At 52.2% G+C, this 23,123-nt stretch overlaps 1 protein-coding gene across 4 annotated transcripts in view; it reads right to left on the reverse strand.

Annotated features, from left to right (window-relative positions):
• Positions 1 to 22,534, reverse strand: part of RHBDF1 (rhomboid 5 homolog 1) — a 34,569-nt gene extending 12,035 nt beyond the window's left edge. The window contains exons 1-5 of one of the 4 annotated variants that reach the window (XM_050317215.1): positions 22,398 to 22,534; positions 7,925 to 8,069; positions 5,832 to 5,962; positions 3,563 to 3,667; positions 535 to 748 (exon numbers count right to left, since the gene is read on the reverse strand). In XM_050317215.1, the coding sequence (XP_050173172.1) occupies positions 535 to 748; positions 3,563 to 3,667; positions 5,832 to 5,962; positions 7,925 to 8,047 (573 nt within the window). In that variant the 5' untranslated portion in view covers positions 8,048 to 8,069; positions 22,398 to 22,534. Of the gene's footprint in view, positions 1 to 534; positions 749 to 3,562; positions 3,668 to 5,831; positions 5,963 to 7,924; positions 8,113 to 21,750; positions 21,878 to 22,397 lie in introns of those variants that run through there. The other 3 variants (XM_050317217.1, XM_050317214.1, XM_050317216.1) reach the window with 3 other exon arrangements.
• Between the last annotated feature and the right edge of the window lie 589 nt (positions 22,535 to 23,123).

The raw sequence follows: 23,123 nt of genomic DNA on the forward strand, positions 1-23,123 counted from the left end.
GTGGGAGGCTACCAGGTGCCCTTTGCAGGCACTCAAAACCATTCCTGAGGACCCAAGAGCAGAGCTGTAGCATCACTGATGCAAGAGACACTTTCTAAAGTCCTAAAACATAACCAGGTTTCTACGAGGACAGTAGCTGTGCTATGGCCTGTGTTCTGCTCAGGGTAAGTGTCCTGTTACTGAACATTTGGGTCCAGGATACAGACCACTCTGCACAGCAGAATTTGGTCCTAGCAAAATGGCAGCAAAAAGCCCGAGCTGAGAGCTCCTGGACACGCTGCACACGTGTAATCACCACAGTCCCAGCATAACAAACACAGCCCTCAGCCTCCTGCTGGCACAGCTGAGGGATCTCAGCCAGCGACACCAGAGAGGCTGCTGGAGGGGGAACTCTGCCAAACCGTACCTGAGACGTGAGAAGCGTCTGAGAAAGGAGCCCAGACATGTCTGGGCAGAGCTCAGCCCGCAGACAGGTCACAGCTCCCGCAGCGCAGGGAACCCAGCAGGGCCCTGCCTCTGTCCCAGGGCACTCACCTTTTGCATGCCCAGCTGGCAGGGTCCCACATAGAGGGGAGGGGGAGTCTCTGTGCTGGTTAGAGAAATATTGTCCTGGCTGGGCAGGTCCATCTCCCGGATGACCTGAGGTTTCAGCTTCCCGTAGCGCAGGCTGCAGTGCCGCAGGCTCTTCCTCTGCCACTTCTGAGTCGCGTCGCTGTCTTTGCTCACCCCAAACCAGTCTGCTGTGCCTCTGAAAGATGCCAGCAGACAAGTGCTCAGAAGCATTTATGCTTGCTTGGACTGTGCACATGAAGAGACACAACCCCTGGTGGTCACTTCCAGCCCACCCCAATTCAACGACAGGCTCTTCCCCATGAGCATCTTGCAGCTTGTCCTCAGCTGGTTTGAGCAACCTGGACAGATGCTGGCCAGAACCATCAACAGCATTTTGTCTCTTAAGACAGAAGACAAATGCCAGGAGAGATTCACTGTGGGTAAAGGACAGTTTGTTCTGAGTTTTTCTAAAAATAAAGGAAAAGAGAGATGGAACAGAAATTCAGAAAATAACTTGGTGAAAGGTTTGGGGTTTTTTTACTTTAAAAACCATGTTTTGCAAACACTTACCATCTTCAGGCCAGCTCTAGGTCCCCATTGTGGGACTGTACTGTTTCATAGCTCTGTAGCTTCTCCAGAATTCACTCTTCTCTCCCAGTCTCCCCACACACTCACACACACTCCCAGGATATCCCTAACTTCTCCATCTCATGCTGCAGGATTTCTATCCTCCTCAAAGGTGACATCAACAGCAAATGTTTGCTGTGGTCCTGATCTCTGCTAAGGCACACACACACAGTTCTAAGCTGCTGGGTGCAGAAGCAGGAGCACAGGTTTGCAACCATGAGGCAGGTTTGCTGCCAACTGGCTGCTGTCACAGAAGAGCAGTGGATCAGAAGCAAAATCCCAAGAAAGGCAGAGAAGGATCAGGATAAATCAGACTAAAAACCTACTTCAAATCCTGCAGGACAACTGCTACCGTAAACCTACGGAGGTCATCACACCCTGCCAAACCTTTCCCACCACAGTTAATTCATCCTCAGGAGATGACAAGCTCTCTCAGCCTACAGCTGACTGGCCCAGGTGTTGAAACCTGGAAGTCCTTCCAAGACAAACCCAAAGCCCTGGCCTCAGCCCCCCTGCTCAGGGGCAGGATTTCCAGCTGCTGAGGAGCAAGACCTCACAGATCACAAAGTGAGCATTAAAACACACTGGAGTAAAGGCTGGGACAAATGTACAGTTAAGGCCACACAGGGGAACTGAGACACTACACTGAAGACTGGAAACTGGTCCTGTGGTTTTAGACCCTAGTGAGCAAAAATACCATCAACCTGCCACCTGCAAAACAGTGTGAGTTGGAAACTCACAGCCCTTCCAGCTAAAACCTGCAGGTGCAAACACCACACATTGCCCTCAGCCTTCTCTGTTCCCTCAAAGATACGGAACAGACCCTTCAGCAGGCATGAGGTCACGTGGACTGTGGCTAGAATTCACCTGACCTCACTATCTCCAAATGCCAGCCCTCAGAGATGGGGATACATGTCCTGGAGCACCACTCTGCTCCCACATCTCATCAGAGCAATCATTGTCTCTGTTCAGAGCAGAAGGGCCCAGGGCCAGCACCTCAGCTGACAAGACTCCCCAGGCCTCAGCACAGAGGTAAGGCTCTGGCTGTGCATTTCACTGGCACAGCACATGCCACAAAAGAGTCTGACAACTCACACAACTTCCCATGGACTGCTGTAACCAGCATTTCAACAGCAAGGTGATGCTGGGGGACAAGCCCATACATGGGGCCTCATGAGGGTCATTCGTGCCCACATGAGCAATGGCCCATTGCACCACCAGCAGCCTCAGAGCCCTCCAAAGCTGCGCTCCCACTTGCCTGGAAGGACAAGCACCACTGGAGCTGTTTGCCCTGTGAGGACCACGACTGAACTACCAACACTACTGGGCAGGACCAGGGCAAAGAGCCCTCTGATCATAGCCAAGATAGTCCAGGAGAGCTGACTGCAGAGTTCAGGGCACCTGGAGCACCCTGGGGAGATGCCGAATGCCTCAGTTCAGCTGGGGAGCCCCATCATGTCCTACAGACTCCCTGGAGCTCTGTAACAACTGACATCAGAGCTCAGATCTCACTGTCCTATTGCACTGAGCTGACCAGCCCTGAAAGCTCAAGACCAAACACAAACACTCCCAAAGGTGGTCACAGTGCCACAATGGCAGCTGGCCAAGGGCAGCAGTGAGGAAGGTGGGACAGGAATGGACTCCTGGGCATTAAGTCCAGTACCTGCCACACACAAAATCACATGAAGAATTGTCTGTCTGATTTAAAAGTTTACTTAATTGTCTTGTCTGATTTAAAAGTTTACTGAGCTCCAGACTCAGGCTGGTGGTCAGTGGGCCCTGGACTCCTGGAATGGCTCATCCCTTTGGTGCTAAGTAAACAAAGACCACCTCAAAAAGAAGGCAGTCACATTTGGAACTAGAAAAAGCCACGATGTCAACAGGGTAAGAGTGGACACACTCTATTCCATTCACCAGCTCTGAGCCCCATCTGCAACAACATGACAGCATCTGTTCAGTGCTGCCTCCTCTCCTTCCCCTGCTGCCCCAAGAAGGCTTTGGGGCCAACATATGCACAGCCCCGTGTTGCACTGATAGCCCAGCAAAGGCAGGCCAGGCTGTGGCTGCCCTGGGGAGATATTCCAGCTTCGGTGAACACCAGGAGGTTGACAGCTTGTTAGGAAAGGCAGGAGGGAGTGAGGCTGGCGGGTGGACAGCTTGTTAGTCCATGCTACTTATTGACAGCTGCCTACACGTTTAGTAGGAGTGACACTTGGTTTTTGTTAGCAGCACACATGAACTTTCTCACTCCGCCTGCTCGCAGACCTCCTGGGAAGCCAACACGGTCTCAGCATGGTCTCAGCAACAGCCAGAGCCTGTGCAGCTCACAACAGCCCTTGCACACACATGCAGGGGTGGGTTTCACACTCAGTGCCACCAGTACCTGAAAAACGATCGGGGCAGGGACTGCCGCTTTCTCAGGGAACTCCTGCCCACCCGGGGCCCGCGAGCGGGCAGGGTCTGACTCCTCTGAAACCGAACCTGTCTACTGCAAAGAAAAGAGAGCTGAAGGCAAGGAGCCTGCAGGGCTGTGGAGGGGAGCAGCCACCTGCATCCAGCACCTCCCTGTCTCCTGCCAGAGCCCCACTGGCAGTGGCTGTGCCGCACTGCCCGTGGCAGGGCCCTCCAGCTGAGAGCACGACCCGAGGGAAACAACCAAACTCAAGCCACACAACAGCATCTTTGAACCCAGGAGGCTGCTGAATCCTCCTGGTGCATCTGCACCTCTTGACATATGTCTCCTGTTGCCCTTGAAGATACTAGGCATGCTGCAATCCCCCTGCCTTCTTCTGCCCAGACACCCAGCTACAGATCCCACTGGTTGGTTTTGGATACCAGAGTATGAAACCATGGAGGTGTCAGCAGATCTGCTTAGATACAGGTGCCTGATGCCACTGGAACAGCCCCTGGGCCCATTCTGGCTGACCCTGGCAGGGTCTTCCCTGGTGCACAAGCCTTTCTATGCCACATCTGCTGCCTCGTGTGGACACCTTGGACACCCCAGGAGACTGGAAATGGTGTTGGATGCCTTCACCCAGGCACATGAATCACTCCCATGTACAACTGGGCGCTGCAAAACAGCACTGAACACCCCACCCCAGTACAGGTGACCCCCCCAGGTCTTCCAAAACTGTCTGTGCTCTTCTGGGGCACCCTGTGTGTACTTCCAAGGGTACAAAATACATACATTAGGCACAGGCAGCCACCAGCCTGAGCCCAGCACTTCCAGCCTGGGAAGGAAGACACATCACAGGGTCTGCTGGTGCAACAGTCACATGTGTCTGCTCACCACTGGCATCTCCCTCAGTGTGTGGGAGCTTCCCCACCACTGTCCAGCACTCCTTCCTTCTCACTGTAGCTCTGTGTGTCTTGTTTGTCTCACAGTGTAGTAGCACTGGGGGCAAATCTGTCACACCAGCACCGAGGTGTCTCACAGTTCCCCAATCCCCTCCCTACACACAAGCTGCACGTTGTGAGGACCTTTAGGGGAGGGTACCCTGGTCCTCCCACCCATTGCTTCTTGTCAGTGCCTCCACAGCTCCTTCCCAGGATATCCCCTCACCCTTGAGACGCTCTTGCCTAACTGTCCTGGCAGGGAGCAGGACAAGGGCAGGGAGGCAAGGGAAGAGGCAGTCTTGGTGTGCAAGGACAGCCTCAGACAGGCCCAGGAGCTGCCCACGGCCCTGAAAAGAGCAGACACTGCTTCACAGCTCAGCCCTCCCAACCTCACGAGCAGCAGGATCAGGAAGAGCTGCTGGGGGAGAGCTTCCCCATCAAGGCAGCTGGGGAACATCTGAGGCAAAGGCAAACAGTGCGTGGGAGATCAGTCTCTCCCAGAGCTGGAAAGCTGCTCCCTTGTGAGTGGGCGAAGCCTGGCTGGCTGGAAGAACCCCTGACCTGTGGAGCTCCAGGGATGCTCCTGGGACCCAGGGCAGGCCTGACACACGGCCAGAGATACGAACCAGTCATCTCAGGAGAGCAGCTGGGAAAGCCACTCCCTCTGGAAAACCTGGGATAAGCCTTTGCCATGGGGAGTGAAGGAGCATCCAGCTCTCTGGCTGGGTTCGGAGACCACTGGGTCGTGGGGACAAATGATGACCAGAGCAACCTCTGCCTTCTCTCCATCACCTCTCAGAGCCATGTCAAGGACCTGCCAATGAGCTCTGGTAGGAGCCAAGCTGCTGAGAGCCCTGGCCTGCTCAGGATGGGCTTCTGCCTCCCCCAGCAGTCATGTACTCTCAGACACAGCACCAAAGCAAGCCCAGCACACCACATTATACCGTCACAGCTAAACATCAGGGCCTGAGGCACCCTCTTACTCAGGAACAGCCACTTCCCTGGGGCAGGAGGCAGCCAAAATCTGCCTGTAAGCGGCAAGAACCACTCACTGTCCTGGTCACCACCATCCTCCTCCCAGGACCTGTCTCCTCACGTACTAAAGACAGGCTAGACAGCACCACTGGGCTGACACACTGGCTACCTACTGGCACCCACCCTTCCACAAGCTCATGATGGATAACAAGAGAGCCAACCTCACCCCACTGTGGCAGCCGTGCCACCCGAGAGCCAGGCAACGGGGGCAAGAGCAACACTGTAAATCCGCAGCTGAAGGATGGCAGTGGAAGGCAGGATGCCCTGAAGCAGTGCCTCACCTCTTGATGGTCTGGGTGATTGAGGTCTGTCGTTGTAGCACCGGTCTCCTCCCGTCGTGGGGCAGGGACGGCACGCGGCTGTTGTCGGCCGGCATGCTCACGCTCCGCAGGAACGCCTGGCGCCGCGTCGGCTGCCGGGGGGGAAGCAGGAGGCAGTCAGTGATCTCAGGGATGCTCTACGGGGCCAGCCAGGCTGGGGAACACTCAGCAGTTCAATAGGTATTACATGAGCTCCTGCAACGCATCCACCCTCCTGGCTTTTGTCTGGCCAGAGGGAACCCACACCGCGCACTCGTGGGCCGCTCTACAAGGTCACAGTCCACAAGCACAGTCAGTGGGATTTGCTGCTCAGGTGACTTATTTGGTGACTCTGGATCTGCATTAAAAGCCCATGAGAGCTGTGGTGGGTCTGTCTGTGCTGTAGCTGCTGCCTGCTGCAGGCTAAGCAAGCTGGGAAAGGCACACTGGCTTTGTTTACAGCCTAATTGTCTGGGGCACACTCAGGTTTGAAAGTTCCTGGCATGCCTTGGCTAAATGTGACCTACCAAATATAACACAACTCAGCAGGCTGTTCTCAGCTCATACCACTGCCTCCCCAGGGCTGCTCTGGATTAAATTTTTTATCAGCTTGGCAGAGACACCATCTCCCATTTGTACAATGCAGGCTGAGCAGTCTATCCCTCTGGAAAGCGAAGCTCTGAGCTACTGTTTCTCTGCTCAGACACTCTCTGCCTCAAGACTACTTCAGCCCCTCTAGCCCAGGAAGCTCATGTTCTTCACCAGTGTTAACAATTTTGCTGGTTTATGTAAAAACATGCACAGATACTCAGGTTATAAGGCAAAGGAGCACGGGATGCACTCTTATCCTAGGCTGTGCACACAGGACCCTCAGAGAACATCACTTCCACCAGCTTCCAGTACAGAGTCTCTCCAGAAGTTGCCCAACTGGATTTAGAGATTTCAGATGAGGGAACATCCATCAAAGCCTTAAATAATTCATTCAGAAGCTTTCAACCTGCCCTGCTAACAGCCTGTACTCCCCTTTTAATCCCTGCAAACTGACCCCTGATTTTTTTCCTTCCGAGGGGAGACCAGGACCCAGGTTTATCTGCCAGAAGCTGTCACATAACCGAAGCTCACTTTAGTCCCTGGATCACAGAATGGTGAAGAGGACAGTTCTTGCTATTCCAAGTGCAATATAAGTTCCCTCTTAAGCCAAGCCTGTCCCCAGCCCTGCTCCAGGGAAGCTGTGTAACCCTCCATTTCTCTGATGGCTAAACTGTTCTTCCACATAAGTGACTGAACCCAGTCCTGCACCCACCCACAGAGATGGGCAGCAAGAGCCCTCCAGCTCTGCCTTCGGGGCACAAAGTCTCTGTTCCTGCAGCAAGGCCACATGAGCAGCCAGCATTCATCTTACCCAGGTCTCGCCCCTACATCACTTTTTGATACCTTAGCAGAAATTCCTGATATTTTTCCTATTCCCAGGACAAATAAGGACACTTTACTCTCAGGCTTTGCAGTTTCTATTAACCTATCACCTCATCTCTGCTTCAGCACTCTTCAATGTTATTTATTTCTCATCCCACATGGTTTTCTTATGTTCCTCATGCTGGTAACAGCTTCGTGTTGCCAGTAACTGTTCTTTCTCTGCTGTTACTGATGAAAGCCTGTCATTATTTTGGCTATTCATAAGTCAGATTCATTCCCAGCTCATTTCAACACAAGCTGCAGCACTTCCAGGCCCTCATGTTAGTCTAGGAGCCCTCCACTCCCCCAGTCCCCTTAAGAAATGCTTGTTTGAATACCTCACTCCCATATCCCCAGCCAAGACAGTTTTCACAATGCCCACATCCAAACACTCACATCTACTGATCTGAGCACATCAGCCACCCACCCTCACCCCTCCCACATCCCCCTCAAGGGGAGATAATTGCTGATCATAAATTCACTCAAAGGCTCTGCCCTGTCTTATGTGGCCTCATGACCTGCCATCACACGATCCCTCCCTCTCAGCCAGGACTGTCAGAGAACCCAGGCACAGACAGGCTCCCAACACAACTCCTTCCCAGCTCCTGCCCCACCCTCTGTACCTGCACAGGCTGGAGGGGCTCCTCTGGCACTGACACGGGCGCTGGCACCGGGATGTCCAGTTTCAGCCATGGTGGCTTCTTCCGCTGTAAACTGCTCGTGCTGTCGTGCCGCGCCTCCGACATCGTCCCGCGCTTGTCCTCAGGCCTGGGAGGGGGAGAAATCAGAGTCAGGAGGGAATCCAGCTCATCCCTGACACGCTCCATGCTGAGAGAGGCTCCAGGCTGTGACTGAGGACCCAGGCCCCACGCTGGATGGATTCCCAAAGTGCCCCACCAGGGCTCAGGTGTCACGGCTCGTGACCGCACCGGTCAGCCGGGACCCGGCACTCGGAGGACACGGCACATTCCTCAGGCCCACAGGACCTCGAGCCAGCTGCTGAGACCGCAGGCACAAGTTCGAGAGTTGCCTCCCGTGAAGATTTTTGCTGAGAGTACTACGAGATTCAGATTCCTTAAGAACCAGTTATGAATTAAATCTTAATGAGATCTGGATCCAGTCCAACCAGCTAAGTGACTGCAGTACCAAAAGCCACTGACCTCCCTCTAAAACCAGCTCGTGACTCACAGGCAGCCTTCCTTGCCCACCCAAAGCTGAAACACCACACTGTCCTACCTACCTACCACTTTAGAAATTAGCAAGTGGCCGTTTCTCACTGCTGCTTCTCCTCTCTTTTAAACGCAGTCATTTTCTAGAAACACAACACAGTGCACAGAGCAATACCAGTACAGCATGAACATTACAGAACCGGTAGCAACCCTGAACTAAGAGTGGTTTTCATACATAAATAATAATGATATGGTATTTAAATAAAAACTGCTGTGTTACCAAAATGCCAAAGCAAGCAGAGTGACTCGCTGTCATCTTGCCCACTCTCCTGCAGTTTTCCCCTCCTGTTTAGGTCACAGGCAGTAGGACAGGGACAACTCTTTCAGACTGGCAGAGCACCTACTTCACTGTGTATGATCAGAGAAACAATTGAGAAAATAGATTTCATTGGAGGAAGATCAGCTCGGATACTCAGATACCTCCACAGGTACTTTCCAATCTAAATTATACTACAAGCCCATATTTCTTCCTCTCCTAGCACACACACAACTGCAAGCTAGCAGTGGGAAGCATGTGTGCTGACAGGGACAACAGATCCCATTCCCTCACAGCATTGTCCTGGGCCACAGATCCCATAGGGGACAAAAAAAGTAAATCAAGTGTCCCAACCTCTTCCCCCACCACGATCGACAGAGCAGTCAGTTAATTCAGCAGGCACACATGACTTAAAAAGGAGAAAAACTGAATTAAAACTCAGTGCTCTAAAAAATGTTAACACAGTCCATTTATTTTAAATGCAGAATGAGTTTAACATGCAAGGACTCTTCCTTTAACATGCAAGGATTCTACCCTGAGAGAGGCCAAGTCCTAGGCCAGGACCAGAGGCAAAGGGACCTCCATCCTTCGAGACATTCAGCACTCAACAAAACAAGGCCCTGAGCTTCCTGAATTATCCCAGCCACAGTGGCTGAGCCAGACAACCTGCAAAGGTCCCTCCCAACCTAAATTAGGCACTGGTTGTCCGAAACACGCGCTGCCTCGCATGGCATTTCCATGATATTCCCACAGCTCCTTGCAGCTGCTCCGGGCAGGGAGCTGCACTAACAGCCAAGCTCACCATTGCAAGAGATACACAACGGGGCAGGGGGAGGCAGGGGGGAAATAGGTCAACAAAAGGGAGAGGGGGATGATCTGGATCAGGTTGGGAGAGGAGAATCTCATCTAAAAGGAGCTGCAGACCAGCTGCCGGCTCGCTGGGCCGGCTGCCAGGAGCGCCCTGCTCAGCTGAGCCGGAACGACAGAAAGGGAGGGCTCAGCTGTAGGTGGATGAAGGTTGGGTTTCAGCAAATACCACAGGCCCCCAAAAGTCTGGGAATTCATGACCCAGCCTGTACAGACATGCCCTTCGTACGTGCACCATGGTCCTGTGTGCACTAACGCTGTGCTGTGCATGAGAGGGACATAATTCCTTCCTTCCCTCCACCCTGAGCCACAGGGGTGGCCAAATACAACTGTTCTGACTTCCTATAAGATGGGAATAGTGAGAGTATTGGGGGAACTCCTGCCTGCACTTGGTGAGGGTAAATCTGCTACAGGACACTGAAAGGTCTTGCACACAAAATGGGCAAACTTGTCTTCACAGGGAGGTCAGAAAGCAAAGCAGATTTCTCATACCTGAAACACTCCCTTGGTGCAATGCAGAGAGCTCGAGCATTTACCCCTGAGGATCACTAGGTCTTAGAGATGCTCTAATCAGAGACCAGCTGACAAAGACAGAGCCACCGCTCTGGCGTGACCAAACACAATCTATTTCACACAACTCAAGAGCCTCCTTTCTGTGCCTTCAAGGGCAAATTTCAGAGCCTCTGAACTAGAAACTCTTTTTGCAGCATCTCTTCACTGAGCCAACATCACTCAACTTCCTTCCTGTCCACCTACAGAGCTGCCTCTGTGAGCAGGAGCTCTGGGTGTAAAGGATACAAACATGTGAGATCTGCAGCTTTATCAAAGCGAGGCCAAGCCAGGAAGGCAGAGAATGAATCACACCTGTATTGCCCAAAAGCTGCTGCAAGAACGCTGCGCCCTGTGAAAGACTTGCCAATTAAACCTGTTTTCAGTTTCCTTTCCAAAATTGCCACAGACAGTGGCAATATCCATGTATCCCCCACTGATTTCACTGCCACCCTTTCAGAGCAGAGCATGGGATCCCCAGCAGTGTGGACACATGGCAAAGAGGAGGACAGGGCATGCACACACAGAGGGGAAAGCCTGTGGCCTTACAATTATCCCCAAAGTTGACTCAACTTTACTTTAGGCAAGGAGAATACCTCAGGGAATATCTGAAGATGTAATTCACATCCTGACAGAGCAATGGATTGCTCTGCTTTCTCCCAGCTTCAGCAGTTACAGAGTTCTTGAAATAGCAAAGTACCAAAATGCACATAAAATAATTGTCTAAGTGCATTCAGTATTTTAAAGCCAGGTGATTTTCAAGGGTGACAGCAGAGTATTGAGGAGCAAATCCCTTTTTTACTTATTAACATGTTCACTTCCCAAACACAAGTATGAAGTTAAGGCAAAGCTGCTCAGCATCCCCAACTCCCTGTGTGCGCTTGGAGTGGCCAAAAATAAACCTCACAAACACACCTAGGACAGAATTTGCAGGGCCTGATCCACTGTGCAGCCACAGCACAGGCCAGGCAACTGTCTCTGACCCTGGGCACAGAAAGGGCTGGGGTATGGTCACAGGAGGAAGGTCTCCAGGGGGTTAACAGGGAGACTGAACGTGGATCCAGGTGTATACACAGATGCACAGCCCAGCCTTACATGGACGTATAGCTGTGTACACAGATGTGCAGATGGATGGTCCAACAGTCTGCATGGCACGTAACACCCCTTATTACACCTGGGTCTCACTCAAAGTGCTGCAGTCACTGATTTCTATCTCAGCACTGCACTGAAAGCACTTGCTGAGTTTCACAATGACCCCTGGGTTATTTTTAGGGGTTACTGTTTCAGGATCCAGTGTCCATGTATTTGATCAGGCCAGTGGGGTTTGTTTCAGAGCTGACTGCACTGACACATGTCTTGTTTGAACGGTCCCAGATCATCAATCCCAATTTCTCAGTACTGCCAAGAGGTCACCAACAGCAGCAGGATAGGAATACACTCAGCACAGCCACGCAAGGTCAGGCCAACTGTCCATCTAACGCCAGTGTCTCATTTCCAACACAGGATGCCTGGCAGGGGGTGCAGAGAACAGGATCACTCGACAGTCCTGTCTCCCAGGACAGAGCCATGGCACGTGCTGTGAATAACTCAGAGGCTTCTTGTAACAGAGATGTCTTCACATTTAACAGTTCTGTATCCATCTCCATATCCATATCCAGAATTTATTCAAGTTATTCTTTAATCCAAGCAGACTTTTAGTATTCATAACTGCACATGACAAAGCTGAAACGTGCTGCATGACCAGCCCTCTTCAGTTCCTCTGAAGAGAAATCTGCCATTTCCTGGGGTCACTTGTTGCCCTGCAGTTCTTGGGCTAGAAAAGGGATCAGCTTTTCCCTATCCTCTTTCTCCATGCAAATCCTGACTCTACAGATCTCTTCCATGCTGTTTCTATCAACACCTCTTCCCATGACTGCAGTGGGATCCACATCCAGCAGCTCAGTCCCTGGACAGGAGCTGTTTCAGACCTCTCACCTGATGAATCTGGAAACACAAACTCTTTTCCAGAGCACACAGGCTGAATGCAGGGCATTTGCAAATCTATCTTCTAATGGATCAGCTGTGTGTGGCAGCAGCACAAAAATTATTAATAATGTCCATTGCAATTAAAATAAACAAACAAAAGGAAAAAAAAAAGTGTAGATTGTAGATACTTTGGGAAAGTCATCTTCCAAAGCTCTGTGCCAAAGCAAGGTCACAGCACCAGAATGAAAGGCAAATCCACTATGCTGTGGGTCAGACTAAGAAAGGGGGAGAGTACATTAAATTCCAAAGTTGGCACATGATCAAGAAAAGCTGCTTAGTGAAATCCACTGACCCAAACAGTGGAGGAAAAGCCTTGTCCAGAAGCCTGAGCATTCCCCTAAAACTGACAGGCATCCTAAATACATTCAGGGATTTGTAGAGTCATTTCAAAGACAGTCCAACCTTCCATTTAAACAGACAACTGAAGTTATTCCCATGTTGACTTCTTTTCTTCCAAAAATTCCATTTTACCAGCACTTAAAATAAAGCTGGGTTTGTTTTTTTTCCCCCCCAAGAAACATTCCAAACAAGAACCAAAACAAAACCCCAACTTCATTCAACCCAAACAAACAAACAGCATCTGCTTTTTCCAAGACCACTGCTCCTCTCCAGCACAGCATGCACATGTTCCTACAGACAGCCCTGGAACACCAGGGCTATTCCACTGCAATCCATTCCATGGTCAGGCTCCAGCTGCTTTTCTCCGGATTTCAAACCTCCCTCACTGCAACAACTGCATTTGCAGTGCCTGCTGCAGAGCCCCAGGCAAGCTCTGTGTACCTGAAGGGTACTCTGCTTGAGGAACACCAGCAGGCATCTGGAGACAGCAAAGAAACCGAGATCCTCAGTGTGCTCTCCAGACAGAGCTAGCCAGAGGAGACAGCAGGTTCCTGGCTGTGCCTCTCTCCAGCAGGATTGCTGCTGGCACAGCAGGGAAAAGGCAGGAAGTCCAAGGAGAAGAGGAGCCGTGGGGTTTCGGCCTCATGGCTGCCAATAAAACCATCTAGCACGGATCAGACCCAGAGAGTTACGCACAGTATCTCAAATATCTGAGCCAGCCCTGTAAAATAAGGCAGATGGAGGGGCTGAGGGCAGGCAGGGACAGGGAAGGTGGAACAGGCCTGTGACCCTGCACTCTTGGGGAAAGCTGCTGAGAGCACAGCAACACCCTGGCTTGGGCTGAGACCACCCTGAGAAAACACCTTAGAAATTAAACCATCAGCCCTGCCCAGGGCCCTCTCCTGCTCTCCAGACTCTCACTGCAGAGCTGGGAGGAGATGCCATGAGGCTTTGCAGACCCGCAGGCTGCCCAGCAGAGGCTGGGTCTGAGCAATCCAGGCACCTCTGGGCACAAGGCTGGCAGAGCTATGCAGACACACTGCCCTTTGGGCCCTGCCCAGCAGGGAGCTGGCAGCACTGCCAGCCCCACACACCGTCCCTCTCGCTGCTCCCTGCCATGCACAGGCTCTGCCTGAGCGCTGGTAGAGGCTGATGCTGCCTCCAACAGCCTCAACAGCACCAAATCACACAGGCAACAGCTCCCCGGGGCCCTGGTTCTGCTCACAATCAAACCACCCTGCCAGCAACGTGCTGCCCAGAGAGCAGCCTTGCCTTACTCCACTGAGCCACTTCAAGGGGTTTCACCAGCACAAAACTAACCCTAGCAAATTATTTCCTGTTGATCTGGCAGCCTGAAGAGGCTCAGACAATTTCAGATAAGCCCTGTTGCAACCTGGAGCGGAAGGGTAGGCCCAGCCCATTCAGTGATAGCTCAGCATGGCAGCAGCTCAGCTCAAACATCAAATACAGCCCCAGCCACTGTCCCCTGCCTGTGTGACACTGTCCCTCTCCAGCCTGACGTGTCAGTGCTCAGGGAAATGCATTTGTCCCTGCTACATCCATGGAGCCCCAGTGCCCTGCTCTGGAGAGGGACCAGGCAGGAGCACTGGGGAACAGCCAACCTCTTATTAAAAGAAGTAGCTTCCCTGCAGGTCACTGTGGCACACTGTGAACCATCCAATTAGTTGAGAAACACCAGCAGGAACTGCCTGGTTTGGAAGAGGCCAGGCAGACCCCTGGACAGGGGAATGGGAAGATACACGAGAAAAAATCCCAAGAGTTGGGATTTCATGCAAAGCCTGGTAGGGTGACAGTGTGCAAGAGGCAAACTGAGAGTGCAAAGCTTCAGCTGGGACCCACTGAACATGGACAAGGTTCAGCTGCATACAGAGCCAGAGGGTTTTAACTACAGGTAATAAAAACACGTGCCAGTGAAGTCTGAATGGACGTGAGCCAATCCCATGACCAGCAAAGCAGACCTGATATCCCTCTGAGCAACTGGTTCTCTTGATTTTCAGAAAAAGAGGCTAGGCCATGATGGAAATCAACTATAAGTGAGCTCCTGTTGGAATGCCAGCATTAAAAGATTTCAAAGCAGCTTCACCAGGGATCTGAAGGGTATCCAGGTGTGATGCCCTCATACAGAAGAGGGAGGAACACCAGGGAGCTCAAAAAACTCTTCTGATTCCTTTGTCTGTACATGTGTAGTTGAATTTCTTCAAACACAGGTTAAAAGGTGACCCCCAACTGCAACCTGCAAACACTCACACAGGCAACAGACTCTGACCTTTGAAGTCCTTTTGTTGCAGCAGACAAAAGGCAGAATAGTAACAACACAGAAACCAACACTCAAAATTCAAGCTAGGAAGATGTCACAGCCTCCTGAGATGCAGGAGAACAGAAGAAGCAGTGCCCCAGCCCTCTGTGCTGCCCCTCTCCTGGTGCTGCTCGACAGCTGTCGGGTGATGCATGCTGGGAACCAACCCACACGAGCTCAGCAAAGGAAACGGCCCGTTCCAGCCCAAGCTCCTTCCCACATGGCTCCACAAACACTTGTGCCAGCAGAAGGAAAGGGGAAGAAGCAGGAACAAACAGAGCAGCTGGAGCCAGATGACTGGACTGCTTCTGAAGGCAGTACAGTTTGAAGTGATCACAAAAGCAGGGCCAGAAACTCTCACTTGTAGCGCTGTGGGAAGCCAACAATTACCTCAGGGAGGCGGTAGGGTCGGCATCTCTTGATGCTTAAATAATCTTCTGAGCAGTGCCCTCAGTGCAGTTGTTGAGTGCAGCAGGAATAAAAATACTCCTGCATCACCAGAGGCAGAGTGAATTTTTTTGGTGGGATCATTACATGGGAAAACATACAAACCATTCACGGATTTCTCCAGAGCTGACAGCCAAGCCTCACGCATGGGCAGCTTCCACTGAGGGGTTCCCAGCAGGAGGAATTTCTCTGCCTGGAGCACCCACAAGGAACTAGGTGGAAGGGAGCCAAGCAGAGCAGGCTGGGCAGAGGGGCCTTTTCCATCTCCTAACCACGTGTGGCCCCAGTGACAGAGGCAGGTTCACAGCCCCAGCCAAGCACACAGGGCCCGGGTGACGAGCGTTCATCGACTCCACCTTCCAGAGCAAAGCCAATCCAGAGCCATCTACACCCTGCCTGGAAACCAGCAAGGGGAACAGCCTGCATGTAAAACATAGCCAGCAAGGAGAGAGGGAGTGGAAGACCTTCTGCAGTACTTTGGTGTCTTCACCTCGTTTGTGTTTGTCCATGAACACATCCTGCAGCTTTGCCCAGAGAGCCCCAGCCTGCCACCACATCCAACAGCCTCAGTGCCAGCAAGAGAGCTGGTTTCCACCAAGACATCCATCACCAGCTACCAGATGGCTGATGCATCTCAGGAATCCAGGATGACACCACTGCTCCAGTGCCACAGAGAACGCAGCCGGAACGGATAACAAGCGTAGTCACATTAACAACTCAAATATTAACGATTCCAGCTACAAACAACTGACTGCCAGCACTGGAAGTGCATCCAGAGGAAGGATTATCTTGTTCTGAATGCTACTCAAAGGTAACCACAGCTGCCTGCTGGGTTAGTGGAGCCCTCTGCTATGGGGTCCCCAGCAGCCCCAGCACAGTTGCCTCAGTGCTCTCTATTCTTCAGCTCCTCACTAACAAAGAAACAGGAAAAAGTGATCTCAGAAACTATTTTAGTGCACATTTAACTCGTTTAAACAATTCAATGGGGCTTCAGAAGACCCTGTTTCAGACTTACTTCCATTACTAGTAAAATAGATGCCCTGTAAAGTACTGGCTGACCCACAAGTACCACGGGCACAGTCACTGCCTCAATTACACAGCAAGGTGAGAGTCACAAAAATGCTTTTGTCAGTGGAGCCATGACCCCACTTAGGAAACAGAAGACAAACGCAACAAAGGCACCATTTTTCACTGAAATACTGCATTTTGAAGTTTTTTTCTACCAGCTCTCATATTCATCACAAGTACTGTAAGGGCTCAGGACATAAGGAAAGACAGGAAAACATCACTGGGGTGAAGCTCTGGAGAGCAGTAAACACTGGCTCTGGTTGTTTTTGGAATAGCTGATGCTCATGCACCCACCCCAAGAGCAATTTCTTCAGTAAATTAATGTCTCTTAGTGATTACAACATTGTTGTAATAGAAAATATGAGATCAATAAACAATTGATGGAAAAGCAACTGCCAAAACCAGCAATCTCCCCTGAAAGGATCACAATAGGCCAAACCAAAAATTACATGAGACCAAAAGCCACCCATCCTCCACAGCCAAAACTCTGGGTACTAAAAACGGCTAAAAATCACTGTTTGTTGTGCTAAATAAAAAGGCTTTAATGGCAAAGGAGATCAAAACTACCACAAATGACAACATTTCCTATGGAAAGTTACATAAAACCACGCTGAATAGCAACCTAAAAAAATCTTAGAGGAAATAACAATAACAAACGCTGGAGCCACCAGAAGACACACTTCACATTCAGGAAGGATGGAAGCTGCAGAGCCACTCAGAACAGCTTGCTCTGCATGTTCCTTTCAAACTCAGAGCATCCTCACCCCCCACCACACACCTGCTCTCTCCAGCACCACCACACTTCTGTCCACCTGGGTACCAGTGAGGGAATAAGTAATGAGGCCCAAAGGAGATCCTTCAAAGGAACAATTAAATAGCCAAGGGCTCGGAGCAGAGCTGGTTTGGCTGGAGATGCTCTTCCTCAGCATTAGCTAATAGAGCAGCCAGGGACACAGGAGAGCTTGTCTGCCACTCTGATGCTCTAATTTCTACCCTGGCTAGTGCCCAACAGCCAGGCACACACATCTCCAACTGGGTCTAACTGGAAAGCAGCTGCAGGAAGAGCTCGTCTTGCTCTGCAGGCGCGTGAACACCTGTGTACATCCACGTGTGCCCAGTGCACCGACTCAAATAGAAATAGTCGTAATTCTAACTTGGTTTTAGCAAAAAAACAACAATATTAAAAATCTAAGTGAACCGTACTTCTTCAGTGCGAGTGAATGGCGCATTCTTTCTCACTGTCCTCCCTGAAATTACAGTCCCAGAGCAGCCAGAGGAAAAGAAGGAGCACTTACACGTTTTGGCACCACTCACAGTCTGCTGTCTTCTTCAGTTCACTTCAAGCCTTTGAATTTGAGCAACAGAGAAACCTACCTCACACGTGCTGGTTGCTACAGGGCAGTAACTCCCGAAATTCGGAAGCTCTGTTTGTCAATCCCGCCGTCTGAGCCCTCAAGATTTTAAAATTCAAGCTGTTCTAACTTTCACTGAGCCAAAGCCAAGCAAGTGCCAGAGCTGAAGAACAGTAAGAGCGGCGTCCTGTGCAGCTTCAGGATGACCTCATAGGGATTGTTCCTTTTTTAAAGGAAAGCAAACCTTCAAAGCAGGGATTGCTGCTGACCAGCAGAGCAAGGGGCTGGCTCTCAGTGAAGTGGAAACAGGAAGGGGAGGAGGAGGCAAAGGTAGGCTTTCCAGAAAAGGCAAGATCAGGCATGTCCTGCTATCTCTTCTCCCCTTGGGAAGGCTGTGCCGTGCCAGGGAAGTGTTGTGCAATGATACCTCTTAGTTCACTGAGAAGAAACTACATTTCCTTTAATAAACACTGTGCTTTAGAGATGCTCTGATTTCTAAGGCAAGGTCTGTTTGTTGCTGAAGGCCCCAGAATTTGAGAGCACATCCGCTGCTCAGGTCTGTATCATCACAGTCCTGTGATGGGCAAAAAATAGCTTTAATTATATTAGAAATAAATTGTTTATCTACGTAGCTGAAGAGTGCACCCAAAGGAAATTACAGCAAGAACAAGCCTTATGTCAATCTGACATTTGCTGTCTCTGCAGCAAACAGAGCCCACAAGCAATGGAATATACACTCTCTAGCTTTAGGAGATCTGACAGCTGTTAATGTGAAGAATAAGCTCTCTGCCTTCACCAAGTGGGAAACAGCCACTGTTTGTTATTCAAAAGGATTTGACCATAGTTTGGATGATTTGTTCAAAAACTCGGCTACTAATTTGCTCCTTGTGGCATCGTCCCAACACACAGTAAAAAAAAAAAAAAAAATCCCACTTCCTCATTCTTACAGCAGCATGGACTGACACCAGGATGAGGGCTGTGATCTGAAGGGGGCATCAACTGGTCCTGGACAGCAGCTGGATGAGCAGGACCAACACCAGGAGCAAAGAGTCGGAAATCCCTGAAGCTCAACTAACAAGGATATGACAACAGACAACCTCAGCACAGACGCAATTTCCACTTCTCCCTGTGGAAACCTCACTTCCCAACGCCACAGACAAGCCTGCCTGTGGAAACACAGAGGTTGGCAGGCAAGCCCTGCCCGCCTCACAGGGCACTGGAGGGAGGGTCTCCAGCACTCTGTGCAAACCGGCCTGGATGGCACGAGCAAACATCACACACCAAATCAGTCTGGGGTTCTCCAAGGACATGGAAAACAGAGCTGCCAGCACCACCATGGGAACTGCTGCCTAACACATCCGTTTCCTTCCAGGGTTAAATCTTGCCTGCTGCCCACTGAACCTCCTGGGACCAACAGCTGCAGGGCTAGGACTGTCCCTTCGAAATGCTTTTCCTCTCAAAGGGGTGTTACTGGACATTAGCAGAGTAAGCAACAGGTCCTGAAGTCCATTCAGCTCAACTGGTTCTTCTGCTAGTTCTGAACGAACCAAAAAATAAACAGGAAAAAAAAGAGGAAAAAAAGAATGAAACAACCAGGCATAAAGCTTAAAACAACTCCACCACTGGGGAGACAACTGCCTGTGTGACCGTGGACACCAGGGTTTCCCCTCCTCTGAAGAACCTCCAGCAGCACTGGGATGTTTTACCCACCAGCCAGACACAAGTCCCACTAAATTCAAGTTGCAGCACCCACAGCACACACTGAGACATTGTCACTCAGCAGAGAGGATAAAATACAGCTTTCTGAGCAGGCAGGCAACACATGCATTCTGTGGGTTACTTAAAACTACAACAGATACATACCCAGCGCAGGGAGCCAACCTCACAGTAACAGAGTGAGACCTGCTCATTTCGTGTCCCTTTTATACCAACTAGATGATGATAAATGTTAGACTTCGAGCCCAGCACCTCTTCTGCTGAAAAGAAAGGAAACTAATCCACGTCTGAGATCAGGGAAAATGCTAAGGAAGGAACCCACCCTCGAGTTTTAAGTATTTCTACTGAAATGGGTCATATACCGGCAACAGGCTGGTGGCTGCAGGAACATCAATTAATAGAAGTGTCATGTCGGGTCACAATTAATGCTGTGGAACCTCTGAGAAAGGCACATGGTCTCCATGGGATGCCAAAGCCTCCAGAGACAGCTAAGGAAGAAAGGCAGCAACCACAAGGGAAGAATCTTATCACAGACTGTTCTGCTGGATAAAAGCTCCGGAGTTGCAGATAGAGAAACATCAGGATCTTCAGCTCACAGCCAGTCCCACTTGGCAGGCACATCCCCAGCAGCACACGGGGTGCTCTGCCAAACCTTTTGCTGGATACACTGAATGGAAAAGGAAAACAAGCTGGTACTCCTGGTCATGTTGCCCATCTCAGGCCTTCAGCACTAACCAGGCTGTGCTTGAGACCCGACACACTGAACGGAATCAAACCTTTCCTAATTATATCTGAGCATGAGGGCTCTGTGCCCAGAATAAACTGTCCTATCACGCCACTCTCGGCAGACCCTGCCTCTCCCAAGGGAACATGTTGGGACTTGCTGGCTACTCTCCGGGGCTGGATTCCAGAGGAACAGGACTGATGACCCCAAAAGGAATTCCTATTCCTGCCTGGCGACCTCGCTCAGCTGCAGCCTCGGTTCAGTCCCCGCCACGAAAGTGAAACGAGCCGTCTGCCAAGTCCAGTGACGAGGAACATAACTCCTGGCTGAGGTGACACATCAGCACCAGGCCATGAGAAGGATGAGCTTGCTGGAGAAGAGGTGCCTGCTCTGCTCTGCAGGGGAGCAGAGCTCTCCCATATCCAAAGCTCATCCCCCTGGCTGAAGCCTATCCAGCACAGAGAAAGACATTCCCGAGACCAGGACCAGCCCATGGCTTTCCCCAGAACCTGAAAAGCCAGTTTGTAGGCAGATCTCTTGCAAGTGGATTGCTTAAAAAAAAAAAAAAAAAAAAAGGCCTGTCATGGGAAGTCCCAGAGCAGAACTAGTTTTGTGGGAGTTGCTTTTACGCTGCACAGCATTAACCTCCTTTCATGGGAATGCACAGAAGCAGGGACACCACGGACACACTGCTGCCTTCCTGGGGAGGGGCACAGAGACCAGAACAGAGCTGGGGACCTGTTCCAAACCCACAGCACCTCCTGGAAGGCTGGCAGTGTCCCACCTCAGGAATGGCACAGGCTCCCCACACATGGACAGTGCAGATCTGGGCTGCCCAGTGGCAGCCACGAGGATCTAAGGACATGAGGGATGTGGCAGGAGGGAGGGCTGATAGCTGTAATTACAGCAACAGAGGCTTAAAGAAAAAAAAGGCAGACGAGCCCTTTCAGAAAGTCCTTTTAACAATCAAAACTTGAAGGAAGTATCTGAAAGTTCATCTCTGTCTTCCAACTGTATCAACCGATCTAACACGAGTCATCACCTCCTCCTGCAAAGCCCGTGCCACTGAGATGGAAGAGCTGGAGAGCAACATCTATCCATCCACTGGAGTGGAAATCCCATTCTCCTTCCAAGGCTCTGCTCCCCAGCTTGTCCCAAGCGGGCCCTTTTTACCCCCTTGGTCAGAGCACAAAGGCAGCAATGAGTCCTTGCTGCTCTATCAGCACTACTGCAGTTAACACCCCGTGCTCCTTCCTTGTCCCATGATTCATTCAGAAGCACCTTGGGCTTCGCTGCCTTGTCCCTTCCCGTTACGTGTGACTGTTTTTTCCCTTTACTGCAGAATGCAGTTTTCTTCCCAGAGGAAATTAGCAGGCACAGGGACAAAAACAGGAAGAAAGGAAACAACTTCCTGCTCGCCCTGAGACCCGGCCTGGAGACATCCCTGACCAACACCGTGCACCCCGCCACGAATCCAACCTGCAAGAGAAACAGCAGCCACAGAACCGAGTCGTGCACAAGGACAGGCACCGGACAAAACTCCTCTGTGCTGCCACTCACCTCTCCCGAGTTACACTGGAGAAAAGCACAAGGCAAAATACGTCCCAGAGGCACCACGGCACTGCGGGGACCAACTGTGTGTGTGCGGCACGATGCGGGGAAGGACTGGTCGCTCGCTGGGGAACCCAAAAGGACTTGGCACTGAGGGTGCAATCCTGAAAAGCTTTGCTCTTGCTCGCGTCAGGCTGCTGCGATCCCCTGCTCCGTGCCAGCAGTGCAGAGTGTGAGAACTCCGTCCAGGGACTCGATCCAGCAGGAAAACTAACCTTTACACGGTAAAAAGCCGTACGTTTTCCAGCAGATCATCTCCCAGAGCGGCTGCCAAACCGCGGGTGCCAGCGTCAGGGGAGGGATGGGTGGGAACGCGTGGAGACGGGGTGGACCCGATCAGCTGAAACAAGCCAGGAACGCGCACCTTCACCTACAGCCGAAAGCACCGGGATCACCGAGCTCCCAACATCCAAACACAGGGCTCGGGGGCGGCACCTGCCTCCGGCCGCGGTCTCACCCCGCGGGCCGACCAGGGCCGCTCCCTGCCCGGCTGGGGCGGCGCGGTCCCGGTACCTCCGCCGGGCAGGCACCGGCCCCGGTCGGACGCCCCTCCCGGCCATCCCCCCGCTCATCTCCCCCCCCGGCCCCGCACTCACCGTGCAGGCGGGCGAAGCGCAGCGGCCGCTCGGGTTCGAGCCGCCCCCCCAGCGCGGCTTAAGGCACCGGCGCCGCCGAGCTCGGCCCGCGGAGCAGACTCCTCCCCCGTGCCAGGGGCCGGCCGGGCGGGCACGCCATTCACAGCCTCGGCATGCAAATGGGAGCCGGGACCCGAGCGCGGCTCGGCGGGGAGAGTCCCGGCGGGGAGCTGCCAGCGCCCGGGGCCGCGGGACGCCGCATCCCGCCGCGCCGCCCTGACTCACGGGGTAGGAATGCGCCGCGCCGGGCGGAAGCCACCGGCCCGCCCGCGGTCCCGAGCCCCCGCCTTCCCCCGCGGCCCGCGGGGGGCAGCGCCCTTTGGCCCCTCCGCTGGGCTGGGGTGGCGGGGTTCAGCTCCCGGGCCCGCCGGCTGCGCCCGCGGCTGCGTGGGAGCGCTGCTTCCCCGGAGCGCTGTGCCCGGGCGATTCCTGCGCCGGGAATCCCCTTGGCTGGGCACCGCTGAGCTGCCAAGCCCTGGCCCCGCTGCCCCTCGCGGGAACCTTCCCCACTGAGCCTCGCACACGCTGGGTTGTGATGCCACCAGTCCCCTCAGTCTTTCTTGCTCATTCACTTTATCTTCTCTTTGCCCCGTTCCCCCACATTTAGTCCTGTGTTTCCCATCAAGTCTTCACACCTCCTCCTTCAGCCATGTGGTTAGCGCATCATCCCTTCCCTAAGCTGATCCT

Source organism: Myiozetetes cayanensis, unplaced genomic scaffold, assembly GCF_022539395.1.
Source record: "Myiozetetes cayanensis isolate MyiCay16 unplaced genomic scaffold, myiCay2020 scf20-37, whole genome shotgun sequence".
NCBI lineage: Eukaryota > Metazoa > Chordata > Aves > Passeriformes > Tyrannidae > Myiozetetes > Myiozetetes cayanensis.